Source organism: Lontra canadensis, unplaced genomic scaffold, assembly GCF_010015895.1.
Source record: "Lontra canadensis isolate GAN:19392208 unplaced genomic scaffold, GSC_riverotter_1.0 scaffold56, whole genome shotgun sequence".
In the NCBI taxonomy this organism is placed as follows: domain Eukaryota; kingdom Metazoa; phylum Chordata; class Mammalia; order Carnivora; family Mustelidae; genus Lontra; species Lontra canadensis.
Genome location: NW_022631050.1, coordinates 5,042,152 through 5,055,707, shown reverse-complemented (window position 1 = coordinate 5,055,707; position 13,556 = coordinate 5,042,152). Strand labels below are relative to the sequence as shown.

At 35.2% G+C, this 13,556-nt stretch overlaps 1 protein-coding gene across 3 annotated transcripts in view; it reads right to left on the bottom strand.

The window, feature by feature from the left end:
- The window catches only part of ATP11B (ATPase phospholipid transporting 11B (putative)), a 114,609-nt gene that overhangs the window by 55,721 nt on the left and 45,332 nt on the right, over positions 1 to 13,556 (bottom strand). For all 3 annotated transcript variants that reach the window (XM_032875437.1, XM_032875438.1, XM_032875436.1), the window contains exons 10-12: positions 12,513 to 12,594; positions 5,918 to 6,068; positions 4,594 to 4,791 (exon numbers count right to left, since the gene is read on the bottom strand). In XM_032875437.1, coding sequence (XP_032731328.1) covers positions 4,594 to 4,791; positions 5,918 to 6,068; positions 12,513 to 12,594 — 431 coding nt within the window. The remainder of the gene's footprint in view (positions 1 to 4,593; positions 4,792 to 5,917; positions 6,069 to 12,512; positions 12,595 to 13,556) is intronic.

Below are 13,556 nucleotides of genomic sequence, written 5' to 3'. Positions count from 1 at the left end.
CAAGTTAATAAGAAACTTTTAGATCAGGAAGAATAATAAGGTAAAAAAAATTATGATATAAAATATATCAGCAGTCAAACAGAAATAATATTTCAAAGATGATTAGAATAGACACAGACCTATCAGTCATGGAGGACTCTTCAGAACTTAGATGATAGAGATAAATAAATTAACTTTGATTTTTAAAAATATATTGGGGCACCTGGGTGGCTCAGTGGGTTTAAGCGTCTGCCTTTGGCTCTGGTCATGATCCCAGGGCTCCGGGATCAAGTCCCACATCAGGCTTCCTGTTCAGCAGGGAGCCTACTTCTTTCTCTCCCTCTGCCTGCTGCTCTGCCTTCTTGTGCTATCAAATAGATATATATATATACACACACACACATATAAACAAGAAGTTTTAACTTTTAACTTTAGTTATAGAGAGGGCACTATACACCATCATAAGAGCAGTTTCTTCGGTAGTATGGAGATGAAATGACACAGAATATGACAAAGTAGATTTCATTGGTATAAAAACAGATAAAAGAGGGGCGCCTGGGTGGCTCAGTGGGTTAAAGCCTCTGCCTTCAGCTCAGGTCATGATCCCAGGGTCCTGGGATAGAGCCCCCTGCATCAGGCTCTCTGCTCAGCAGGGAGCCCGCTTCTCCCTCTCTCTCTCTCCCTACCTCTCTGCCTACTTGTGATCTCTGTCTGTCAAATAAATAAATAAAATCTTAAAAAAAAAAACAGATAAAAGAATAGAGGCAGTAAACATATTATGAAATACTTGCAGGCTTAAAAGTAAAAAGAGAGACTTAGATGAATTAGAAATTTTAAAAGTTTATCACTTAACATGTCTTAAAGAGAAAGCAAGTATGGGTATGCCTAAACAGTGTGAGGTTCCAAAAAACAATATTCTAACATGAGGACAAGAGGAAGAGGGGAAACCTAGGATGGAAAAGGTCAAAGGAAAGAAAAAATGGGGGAGAAAAAGTGTTCAAAGAAGTAGTAGAAACAGGCTTTTTAGGTCTTGAATATGTGATACATAATTAAAGAAATGTGACATGAATTAATATTTAGCATAAATTACTATAAGTCTCTTAAATGCTAAAAATAAATGGATCAACTTCTGGTTAAAAATGGTAGGTTAAGCAAATACAATTATCTTTGTTCCTTTTGAGACTTTACTAAAATAAGAGTAAAGGAATTAAAAAAAAAACAAAAATAATGGCAGATGAGACAACATGAGAAGGGAGATATGACAAGTTTGGAAGACAAGAGATGAATGAGTGGTAAGTGACTTAACAAAACTTAGAATATGAAACCTAAGCAATGGGGGAAAACCCTTTTCCAAAAACTCTCAGGAAGTAGATGTACCAGCTACTACTGAATGTGAAAGTACAGGATGAGGCTGAAAATGGAGGTACCAGGAACAGTATGAAACCCGAAATCCCCTTATAACTTGCAAATCTGAGACTGCCCTTCACCTATCTGAGTAATAGTTGGAAGACTTATTCTCTAAGACCAGGACTGAACCAGAGAGAATCTGAGCCCCCCGGAAAGCTGAAAACAGGTGTGAGACAGCTGAAAACAGAGAAGTGTGACAGTATGCTAAAAACAGGGAGACTTCTACTGGATGACTTTAACAATCACAAGGAGCAGAAATACTAACTGTGGTAATTCTCTCTGGGAAAACTGAGGAAAGACCAGTATTGACACTAGGGAATATGTCGAAAAACAGCAGGACGGCTGGGATTTTCTAGGGAAGACTTTTAGGCTTGTAAGGAAAACCCAAAGATTTGCTTTCATTTGAAAATCACTCCTTAAAAGAAAGGTAGAATCTAAAACAAATTAGTTAGTTCTGCTATAACACTGTATTGAATCTATAACATGTTAAACATATTAAACATAACATATTAAAACATGAATCTGTAATAATATAACTGATATATAAGGGAACAATTTGAGCATAATGTGGACTTTGCATTTGGTTATGCATAATTTCCTCTGTGAGAAACAGCAGCAAACTGCACACAAGGAACACATGAAATGTATACAACGCAAACAGCTACCAGCCACCTCAGGTCATCATAGGTGGTATAAGACACACCCCATCTACTTCTATTTTCAGATAACCTTGCTTTTGATACTTCACAATGACACACAGGTTGCAACACTTCTCCTGGTCACTTCCACATGTGGTCTTTTTCAAGACAAAATGCTACATATATTAGAGTATTTATGTATTTTAAGATTTATTTATTTATTTGAGAGAGAGTGAGTATGCACAGGTGCGCACATGAATGGGGAAGGTAGGGCAGAGAGAGGGAAAAAGAGACTCCTCAAGCAGAGTCGCCACCAGTGAGGCCTGGGCCCCTGAGATCATGACCTGAGCAGAAATCAAGAGTCAGACCACCCTCTGTCAGACAACTGACAGAGCCACTCAGGTACCCCAGTATTTATGTATTTTTTTAACAATTTATTTTAAATGTATTACTGATAAATTTTTTGTTGCACTCCTAATTCCATTAGGCCTGTGGTTTTTACTAAGTAATTTTACATAGCACGGCAATTTTTAGGAATGCTTTGTCACATTGTAGCAGAACTAACTGTATTGAAAAAGGAACTAGGAGCAAACAGAAAATGCAGGGAACAGAAGACTTGAAAAAACCATCATTAATATCCTGAGAGAGCTAAAAAAACAGATGATATTCAAGAAAAGGAATAAGATGCGATTAAAAGGAGACATTCAGATATACTAGAATATTAGAAATTAAAAATATTATAACAGAAATTTTACAAAAGTTAGGTAGAAAGATAAAGTTGACAGATTCTCCCAGAATTATAAAAACAAATAAGTCAATGCAAGTTGAAAGTCAAAGAAAGAATTAGAGAATCAAGATAAACAGTCTGATATATCTAAATACTAAATTAAAAAAAAAGATGTTATCAAAGAAATAATGTAAGAAAAATGCCTAGAATTGAAGTACATGTATTTCCAGACTGAAAGAGCTCACAGAGCTCATTGTCCGATGAAAGAAAAAAATAAAAAGACTCACGCCAAGGTATATCATCATGAAATTTCAGAATTATCACATAAAGAAAAGATCTTAAACATTTCCATAGATAAAATAACAGATCACACATAAAGAACTGGGAATCAAAATGACACTGAATTTCTCAACAGCAACACTGGAAGCTAGAAAAAAAATGGAGAAATGTTCTTAAAATTTGGGGGAAAACTAACTTCCAACCTGGGATGCATTACACAAGTGCATTAATTAAGTGCAAAAAAAGGGATAAAGAAAAAAAAAGGAATAAAGATATTTTCAGCCATGCCAAGCCTCAAAATATTTTCCTCTCATGCATCCTTTGCCAGGGAGTTATTAGAACATGTGTTCCACCAAATTGAGAGAATAAGCCACAGGTGAGCCAACATAGGATCCAGGAGATCCAAAACAAGACAGAGGTAAAGGAATTTGTAGGGTAATGGTATAGGGAAGTCCTTGGGGGACAGCTGAGAAGCAGGCTCAGACATAAGTCCATACTGAAAAAGACAAAAGACTCCAAAAATGCTGCCAACAAAAAAAGAAAGAGAAAGAGAGAAAGAGAAAGGAAATCCTAGATTACCTGATGTGTTTGAATATGTAAAGAGATGTTTCATATATTGATCAGAAACTTGTTTGTGGTATACAAAAATTAAGCAATTAAGCATAAAAAAACAGAGCAATTAATTCTAGGGAAAATAATATATAAAAACAAAAATGTAATTGTAGTATCATAAGGCATACTTGAAGAACTCGAAATTAGTGAGCAATACTAAAAGAGTCAAAATAAGGTCAATAAATAAATATTTATTAAATCCCTAATTGTGATATAAAAATATTAGGGGGGCTATGGGAAGGCAAAGTGGTTATATATCTGGGTATGTATATATAAAACAGTAGCATAAAATTCTATCTTTATATTCCATAATAAATGCCTAAAATTGGGGCACCTGGGTGATTCAGAGGGTTAAGCCTCTGCCTTCAGCTCAGGTCATGGTCTCAGGGTCCTGGGATCAAGCCCTACATCGGGCTCTCTGCTCAGCAGGGAGCCTCCTCCTCCCCAACCCTTCCTGCCTCTCTGCCTACTTGTAATCTCTGTCTGTCAAATAAATAAATAAAATCTTTGAAAAAAATTAAAAAAAATAAATGCCTAAAATTTAAAAATCAAGAAAGAATACTATGTAGCGCTAACATGGAAGAAACGATTTCAGGTTTAAAAATGGGAAACAAGGGGTGCCTGGGTGGCTCAGTGGGTTAAGCCTCTGCCTTCTGCTCGGGTCATGGGATCGAGCCCCACGTCGGGCTCTCTGCTCAATGGGGAACCTGCTTCCTCCCTCTCCCCTACCCCCACGTGCCTCTCTGCCTACTTGTGATCTCTGCCTGTCAAATAAATAAATAAAATCTTAAAAAAAAAAATGGGAAACAAGAGTTAGGCGTGGAGGAAAGTAGGACTATTTTGTTGTATAAGCCTCATAACATTTTTCTTTGTACTTGTATTAGTCTTTGTACATGTACTGTTTCAAGAAAAATAACAAATTAGAAAAACATATTAAAAAGAACTTTATACCTGTCCAAGCTCTTCATTCAGATCAGAAGTATTGACTTGAGCTTTCTGACCTGATTCTTCATGATAAAGATCAAGATCCCAGCCAATGAAAAATGATCCAAGAAATTTCTGCATTTCGACTGTCACATATAATGAAATTGGAATGATGAAATTGTAGAGTACCAAAAAAGCCAGGAAGTCTGAAATGAATCTCAGAATCTAGGGAGAAAAATGATTGTTTGATAAGAGAAAACATGTAAGAACTTCCTTAGTAATACTAAAGAGCATTATCAGAAAGTTTCATGTCTAAACAGACCATCAACTATATTCTGAAGCAGAAATCTCATGAATTAAAATTCATTATTTGAACTGCTGCTTTAATACATTTCTTTTGTTTTATTGTTCATTAGGATCCTGAACAAAGTAAAAGAAGAAAGGTTAAATTTGAACTACTTGTTACTTTTCAGCAGCTACCAAAAAGCCTGGTGTGACTGAAACAATCTTTAGCAAAATTATAATTGTAATCCCTGGAGTATATTTACCATTCTATTTGCACCTTTTAAAATCACAGATAACGAAAAATTGACTGCAATTAAAAACAAACAAACAAACAAACAAACAACTATTTAAGAACTGTTAGTCCAGAACTGCTGGGCCAGAACTGCTGGAAATGAAAACACAGATTATATAGTAATAGCTTACTTCAATAGCATAGCAGTATCACATTTTAACATGTATTCTGTGAAAGGTAAAATACATAATTATGTATCATATGGAAACTATGTTCTGTGATCTGCTTTGTGGTTTCTATTGTCTTCCAATATTTGTATTTTAATCAAATATGAAATCTGGAGAATAATTATTTACCAAAATTGCATGTTAAATTTTCCTGCTAGTCCATATTCAGTTTAAAACTTAATATGACATATTTTGTATTATTTCACACCATCAGTAGACTGACAGTAAGACTCTTTGAATTATTCTGACAGAACTGGAAATCAATTTACTTTTTTATTCACTTACAACATACAGTAACAGAATTAAAAAAATGAGTTTGTAGTACTGAAGAGGAATGTCATTATAGATGATTTAAATTTTTGTGATCTCTTGTAACTACTCAAATCATGCCATGGGGAATACAACTGCTTTTGTGCTAAAACGCAAAGAGCATACCAGTATAAACATTCTGGCCACTCTTCACTTACAGTGTCGTTTTGTCATCCTTCAGTAGTAATGGTTTTAGAAGAGCTCAGTGGTCACTCCTATCAGAAGTCACTACCAAAACAGGAACTGTGCCAAAGAATAAAGTTTCCTTTATAGCAGAGTCAAGAACACCATAAAATACCTTACTACTATTTCTTTGATGTTCTGTTTTTTGGTTATACCAAGGTTCATCCCATTTTTCTTCAGCTTGCCATGTATATTTCAAGATAGTACTGATGATGGCTTCAGAAATAAGGATTATTAGATAAATTATCAAAAATGTGTTCATTGACCTGAAATGAGAAAAAGAAGAATATAAAACATGTCAATTATGTGTTACTATATTAATCTGCCTGGAAATTTTATACTGGTATTAAATAAGATATAAAAATATGTAAAATATCACAGTAGCTATTTAAAGGAAACAATCTTCGTATTTTAAATGACCATTCAACAGAATCTGTTTACTAGTGATAACATAACCAATACATAAGATTATAAGCCTACTTGAATTAGTTATATTACTGTTCAAAATGCTTAAGTAAATGACAGCTTTGGCCAGTTAGTCTTGCCATAGGTAATTATTCTAATTTTTAAAAAATTTTCAGGATCTAATTTTAAGTGTAAATATAACTAACATTTGTTTAGTATTAAGATTTTACAAAACGTCGTTACAACCACTCACTTGTCTAATCTTTCTAAAACCTCTATGAGGATATCACTTCCTTTTTAATGATGAACATCAAAGCCCCAAAATCATCCTATAAATTTACCAAAATCACACAAGTCAGGAACTCACTTTAGAATCCCTGTTCTTTTACCAGGCAAGCTTGTATTATAGTATTTCACTAGGCAAGCTTAACATTACATCTCTGATTCTTCCATCAGCATTTTGTAACTTTTCAGCACACAGATCCTCTATGCATTTCATTAGATGTACAAGTAGGTATTTCCTTTTTTGAGAATGATTGCAAATGGTATTGTTTCTAATCTCAGTGTTTGTCCTTGGTGTTTCTTTTTATTTTTTTTTTTTAATATTTAGTTATTTTAGAAGAAAGCAAGTGCAAGCAGCAGGAGGAGCAAAGGGAGAGAATCCTGACTCCCTGCTGAGCGCAGAGCCCGATGTGGGGCTCAATCCCAGAACCCTGGAGATCATGACCTAAGCTAAAATCAAGTCAGTTGCTTAACCGACTGAGCCACCCAGATGCTCCTGGTGTTTCTTTCCTGATGTAAGTATTTAGTTCTGTGATAGTTAATCTTGTATGTCAAATTGACTGGGCTAAGCAATGCCCAGACAGCTGATAAAAATAATATTTTTGGGTGTGTCTGTGAGTGTGTGTCTGAAAGAGATTAGTATCTGATTCAATAGACTTAGTAGAGAGATAGGTCCTCACCAACGTAGGTGGGTATCATCACTGATGACCCCCCCCAAAATACAAAAGGCAAAGGACATTTTCTCTTTTCTTGAGCTGGAACATCAGAGCTCCAGGTTTTTTAGTGGCCAGCTCCCTGGTTCTCAGGCCTTTGGATGCTGACTGCATTATACCATCAGCTTTTCTGGTTCTCCAGCTTGCAGATGGCAGACTGTGGGACCTCGTGGCCTCTACAACCCATGAGCCAACTACTATAATAAATCTCTTCTTATATATACCCATATATATCCTACTGGTTTTGTTTCTCTGGGAAACCCTGTCTAATACAAGTGCTATAAATTTCCTTCTCAGCATTGCTTTAGCTTCATTGTATAAAATTTGACACTGTATTTTCGTTAATTTCTGGATATTTTTTAAAATGTTCTTTGAGATTTTCTCTTTGACCCATTGATTATTCAGAATTTAGAATTCCAGCTGCTCCATATCATTGCCAATATTTTTTGGCTTTTTAATTTTTGCCATTCCACTAAGTGTATATTGGTATGTATCTCTTTGTAGTTTTAGTTTGGATCTCTCTTATGACTAATGATGTTGTATACTTTTTCATGTTTATTTGCCATTTGTATATTTTGTGAAAATTTCTCTGCTCCAGTCGTATATCCACATTTTTTCATTGCACTGTTTTTCTTTTTATTATAGACATCTTATAGACGTATGAGCTCATAATGTATTATGGATACAAGTTTTCAGTTAGATGTTTTATGAATAAGTCTCTCAGTTTGTGGCTTCCTTGTTCATTTCCTTAATTGTGTAGTGTAACAAGTTCTTAATATTGAGGAAGTACAGTTAACCAATTTTTTCCTTTGTGATTATTGGTTTTGTGTCCTAAGAAATATTTACCTATCCCTAGGTTGTGAAGAGATCTTCCTAAGTTTTCTTCTAAAAGTTTTATAGTTTTAGCCTTTACAGTCAGGTATATGACCCATCTTCAAAAACTTTTTAGTGTATGATATGAGGTAGGAATTGAGGTTTATAATTTTTTTCTCATATAGATATCCAGCTGTTGTTGCATCACTTATTGAAAAGACCATCATTTTCTTTATTTTTTAAAAAAAGATTTTATTTATTTGAGAGAAAGAGAATAAGAGAAAGCATAAGCAGGGGGAGAAGCAAAGGGAGAGGGAGAAGCAGACTCCCTGCTGAGCAGGAAGCCCAACGCAGGGCTTGATCCCAAGACCCTGAGATCAGTACCTCAGCGGAAGACAGACACATAACCCACTGAGCCACCCAGGTGCCCCAAGACTATCATTCTCTTCATTGAATTTACCTAACGTTTTGACTAAAAATCAATTGACCATATGTAAATGGATTTATTTCTCAACTGAAACATGTTTCTACTGAAACATCTTTTTTGCTAATACCATACTACATTTACTGTAGCATTATAGTAAGTCTTAAAGTCAGATATAATATAAATTCTCCAGGTTTCTCAAGACTGTTTTCTTTATTCATTCTACATACGTGTTTTATTTATTTAAAGATTTTATTTATTTATTTAGAAAGAGGGAGAGAGACAACACAAGTGGGAGAGGGAGAATCTCAAGCACACTCTGCTAACCATGGAGCCTGAGGCAGGACTCAATCCCACAACCCCAAGATCATGCCCAAGCCAAAATCAAGAGTCAGACGTCTGACTGACCTAACCAGGCAACCCCAATACGCATTTTGGAATCTTGTCAGTTACCACAAAGAAGCTTGCTGGGATTTTAATTAGTATTGAAAGAATTTATACTCAGCTGACAGCTTAACAATACTGAGCCTACCAATCTAATAATGTGATTTCTCCATTAAACAAACATCTCTCACCATGTTTTGTAGTTCTGACCTTGCTAAAACTCACTTATTTATTCTAATAATTTTATTGTTGAGTACACTGTCTATATGAAAAATCCTGTGCCCTCTGGTAAGGACAATTTTCAGTATTTATGCCTTTTATTTCTTTGTCTTGTGGCACTGAAAAAGGCTTCTAGGATAATGTTTAAAAGAAGTGGTGAAAATGCATGCATGTTCTCGATATGAGTCCTTACAAAATATGTGCTTTGTAAATATTTTTCCTAATCTGTGGCTTCTCTTTTCATTTTTTTTTAACAGTGTCCTTTGGAAATGTAGAAGTTTCATTATTATTATTATTATTATTATTATTATTTAGCAGTGACATACAGTGTTATATTACTTTCAGGTGTGAAGTTTTAATTTTGATGAAGTTTAATTTACAATTTGTGGTTTTGTTTTTTATTACTTTTTAATATATTTCCTATCTAAGAAATCTTTCCTTAACCCAAGGTCACAAATATTTTCTCCCATGTTTTATAGATTAAGTTATGTTTGGGTCTTACATTTTAAGCCAGTTTTTTGTTTAAGATTTATTTATTTGAGAGCGAGTAAGAGAGAGTCTCAAGGGGGCTCCACACTCAGCATGTGGCGCTTGATCTCATGACTTTGACATCATGACCTGAGCTAAAACCAAGAATCAAACACTTAACTGACTGAGGCACTGAGGTACCCCAGAGTTGTTCTTGTATGTGGTAGGAGGTAAGGGTTAAGGTTTGGTTTCTGGCATTTGTACATCCAGTTGTTCCAGCACTGTGTGTTGGAAAAGACTATCCTTTGGTGTGGACCTATTTTTTAAAAAATAATAAATTAAATCTCTTTGACAGATAATAGGGCTATCTAGACTTTGTTCCATCCTGTGTCAATTGTGTAAGTTGTATTTTCGAAGAATTTACCCATTTCATCTAAGTTGAAAAACGTAGTTACATAAAGTTGTTCAAAATATTTCTTTATCTGTGGATAAAGTAACCACAGTAGATAGGATCTGTACTGATATTCTCTCTTTCATCCTTGGTGTTGGCAATTTTGTAGTTTTCTCTCCTACCATTTCTTTTTCCCCTTAATCTTTCAATCTAGGTAGAGGTTTATCAATTTTGTTAGTATTTCCAAAGAAACAAGTTTTGGCTTTGTTAATTTTGTCTATTATTTGTTTTCTATTCTATTGGTTTCAGCTCACATCTTTAATATTTTTTCTCTCTCTTCTCTGATTGGCTCAAATTGCTTCTCTTTCTCTAGCTTCCTAAGGCAGAAACGTAGATGACGGATTTTAAGCCTTTCTTCCTTTCTCATATAAATACTTATAGCTAGAAATTTCTCTTCAACTTAGGTTTTTTCTTGAGTCCACAAATTTTGATTTGTTGGATTTAAATTACTACTGTTTTTTTCTCAAATTTTAGAGATTTTCCATTATTATTTTTTCAAATAGTTTTATTCTACCCCTTTTGTTCTCTTCCTCTTTTGGACTCAATTAGACAGAGAGCTTAGTATTATTGTCTCACATGGCTCTGAAACTCTGTTCATTTTTCCTCAATCATTTTTCTCCCTGTTCTTCAGACTGAATAATTTCTACTGTTTTAAATTCACCAACAATTTCTTCTGCTTTCCTCTATCTGGTGTTGGGCCCATCTATTGGCACTTACATTTCAGTAATTATATTTTCAACCCAAGAATATGCACTGAATTCTTTTTTTATAGTTCCATTTCTTCCTCCAAGTTTTTTATTTAAATTCTACTCAGTTAACATATGGTAAAACACTAGCTTCGGGTGTAGAATTTAGTGATTCATCACCCACATACAACACCCAGTTGCTCACCACAAGTGCCCTTCTTAATTGCCATCACCTATTAACCCACTCCTGCCCACCTTCCCTCTGGTAATTCCCATCAGTTAATTCTCTATAGTTAAGAGTCTGTTTCTTGGTTTGCCTCTTGCCCACCTGCCATGTGCATTTATTTTCTTTCTTAAATTCCACATATGAGTGAAATCATATGGTATTTGTCTTTCTCTAACTTATTTTACTTAGCGTATTACTCTCTAGCTCCAACCACATTGTCGCAAATGGTAATTTCTCATTCTTTTTATGGCTGAGTAATATTCCCTTGTGTATATAAACCACTTCTTTATCTATCCATCAGTCAGTGGACACTTGGGCTCTTCCCATAATTTGGTCTATTGTTGATAATGCTGTGATAAACATCAGGGTGTATGCATTCCTTCAAATTGGTAATTTTATATCCTTTGTAGTGCAATTGCTGGATCATAGGGCCATTCTATTACTAACTTTTTGAGGAAACTCCATACTGTTTCCTACAGTTTCCATTTCTTTGCTGATATTTTACATGTTTATTCACATCTTCCTTTAGGTTCTTGAAAATACTTACAATATCTGCTTTAAAGACCTTGCCTGCCAATACAAGATACAGAACGTTATGGTGACAGTTTCTATTGAATGCTTTTTCTCTTAAATACAAGTTACATTTTCTTCAGATGTCTACTTATTTTTTATTATTGGATTTTATAAATAATGGTCGTACAGATTCTGCACTCTTATGTTCCTCAGAAGAGTGCTGATTTTCATTTTAACAGGAAGTTAACTTGGCTAGGCTCAAATATCAAAGTCTGTCTCCACTGCAACAGGCAACAGCAAAATTCTCTCTTCTGTTCTTTCAGCTTCCTGATACTGTTCTTGTGCCAAGCCCACTGGGTCTCCTCTGCACATGTATAGTTCCAACAATCACCAAAGATTTGGGCATAATTTAAGTGCAAGTTTTAGAGTTCATTCCCTTCTGTGGCTCCATCCCTTACCTGGTTTTTCTCTGTCCAGCTGTTCTTCCAGCTTTAAACCCTGTCCTCTAACACTTAAATTTTGTAAAGCTCAGGCTCTCTGATGCCCTATGCAGCACATGAATTGGGGAATGCCTTTAGACAAAAATCTGCATTCTTTTTTTATTTATTTATTTGACAGAGATCACAAGTAGGCAGAGGGGTGGGGAAAGTAGGCTCCCTGCTGAGCAGAGAGCCCAATGCGGGGCTCGATCCCAGGATCGAGCCTCTGAAGGCAGAGGCTTTAACCCACTGAGCCATCCAGGTGCCCCCAAAAATCTGCACTCTTAAATCTTTCCCCTTGCTGCTGCCATCTTTCAGGAGTAGACTCTGCCATTTTCTGTCTGTTTTGTGTCACTCTCCTGTATTTTCAAATACATGTTTATGTTTTTGTCCAGATTTTATAAATTGCTATCTGTAGGAGGGCTGGTCTGATCAAGTGATTTCATTACTATCCAACAGCATTTATTTTAAAGTCCTAATGTAACACCTACTATATGCTAAACATTGTGCAAAATGCTACATGCATATATCCCTATCCTCAAGGATACCATCTTTTGTTGACTGACATATATTTTTATATAGTATTTTAAACATATATGGATACACAGACATATTCATGTGTAAATAAATGAAAGTAGTTTTCTTACTTTTCTACTGCAGATCGTTTCTGTGACTTGCTCTTATAATTTAATGCCATCTTAGTTTCCATTCCAGTGTAGATAGCAACTCCTGCAAAACAAAACAGTTCTTTAAAATAATCTGCTGGCATATTTCAAAAGAGAGATATACTCACTAGCATGAAAGGGAATGTATTATCTGATTATAGTATAATTTGCCTTCAAGTCTTTTTGGAGTTTTTAAAAGGCTTTCCAAGTCCAGTTCTGGGGAACTCCAGTCAGTCAACCTGTTGGATGGGAAAGGCATGAGGGTTGTATTTCTGAGTTATAATTAATATACCTGAATGAAAGAGATGTTATTAGAGTTGAAACTGATGAAGGAAAAGGATTTGGAAAGGTAAAGATAGCAGGGAAGGCCATTTAAATAGAGTAAACACTGTTAACACAGAAATGGAAAAGCACTTTGAACAATGGAATGTAGTCAGAGTTTGAAAGGCCTTGAATGCCAGAATCTAGGGTCAAGACATAATTTTCTACCACTGGATAGATAATATGGGAATCTGTCAGAGGAAATGAAATAAACAAAGGTGCTATTTTAAGAATGTGTGCCTATGTGAATGACAGATAAGTAAGAATGACAGTAATAATGGCCTAAAGTTGGGGAGTGAATGAAGTTAGGTAAGACCAGCTTTATAAGAAACTTTGGAGTTAGACCTTACCTTAGACCTTACCTCTGCCACCTATTAGTTCTGGATCCTTGGGCAAGTTATTTAATCTAAGTCTCAAATTCCCCATCGTTAGATAGGAAAAAAATATCTCAGAATTGTTGTGAGGTTTGTATGACAAAATAGCAAAATGTCTAGAAACAGAGATATGGTCAAGGAATATTCACACCCATCCTTAAATAGTGAAATCTGAGAAGCAGTGTAGGATTCATCAAGCTCTCTTTCTAAAGATTTATCCTGGAATTTTCACCAGTACTCTTTAAAGGCAGGGTGACAACGGGAACTGAAATTACAGAAATGTGAGAAATCAGCCAGAATGATATGCAGTATAGAGGTGGTACTGAGGCAG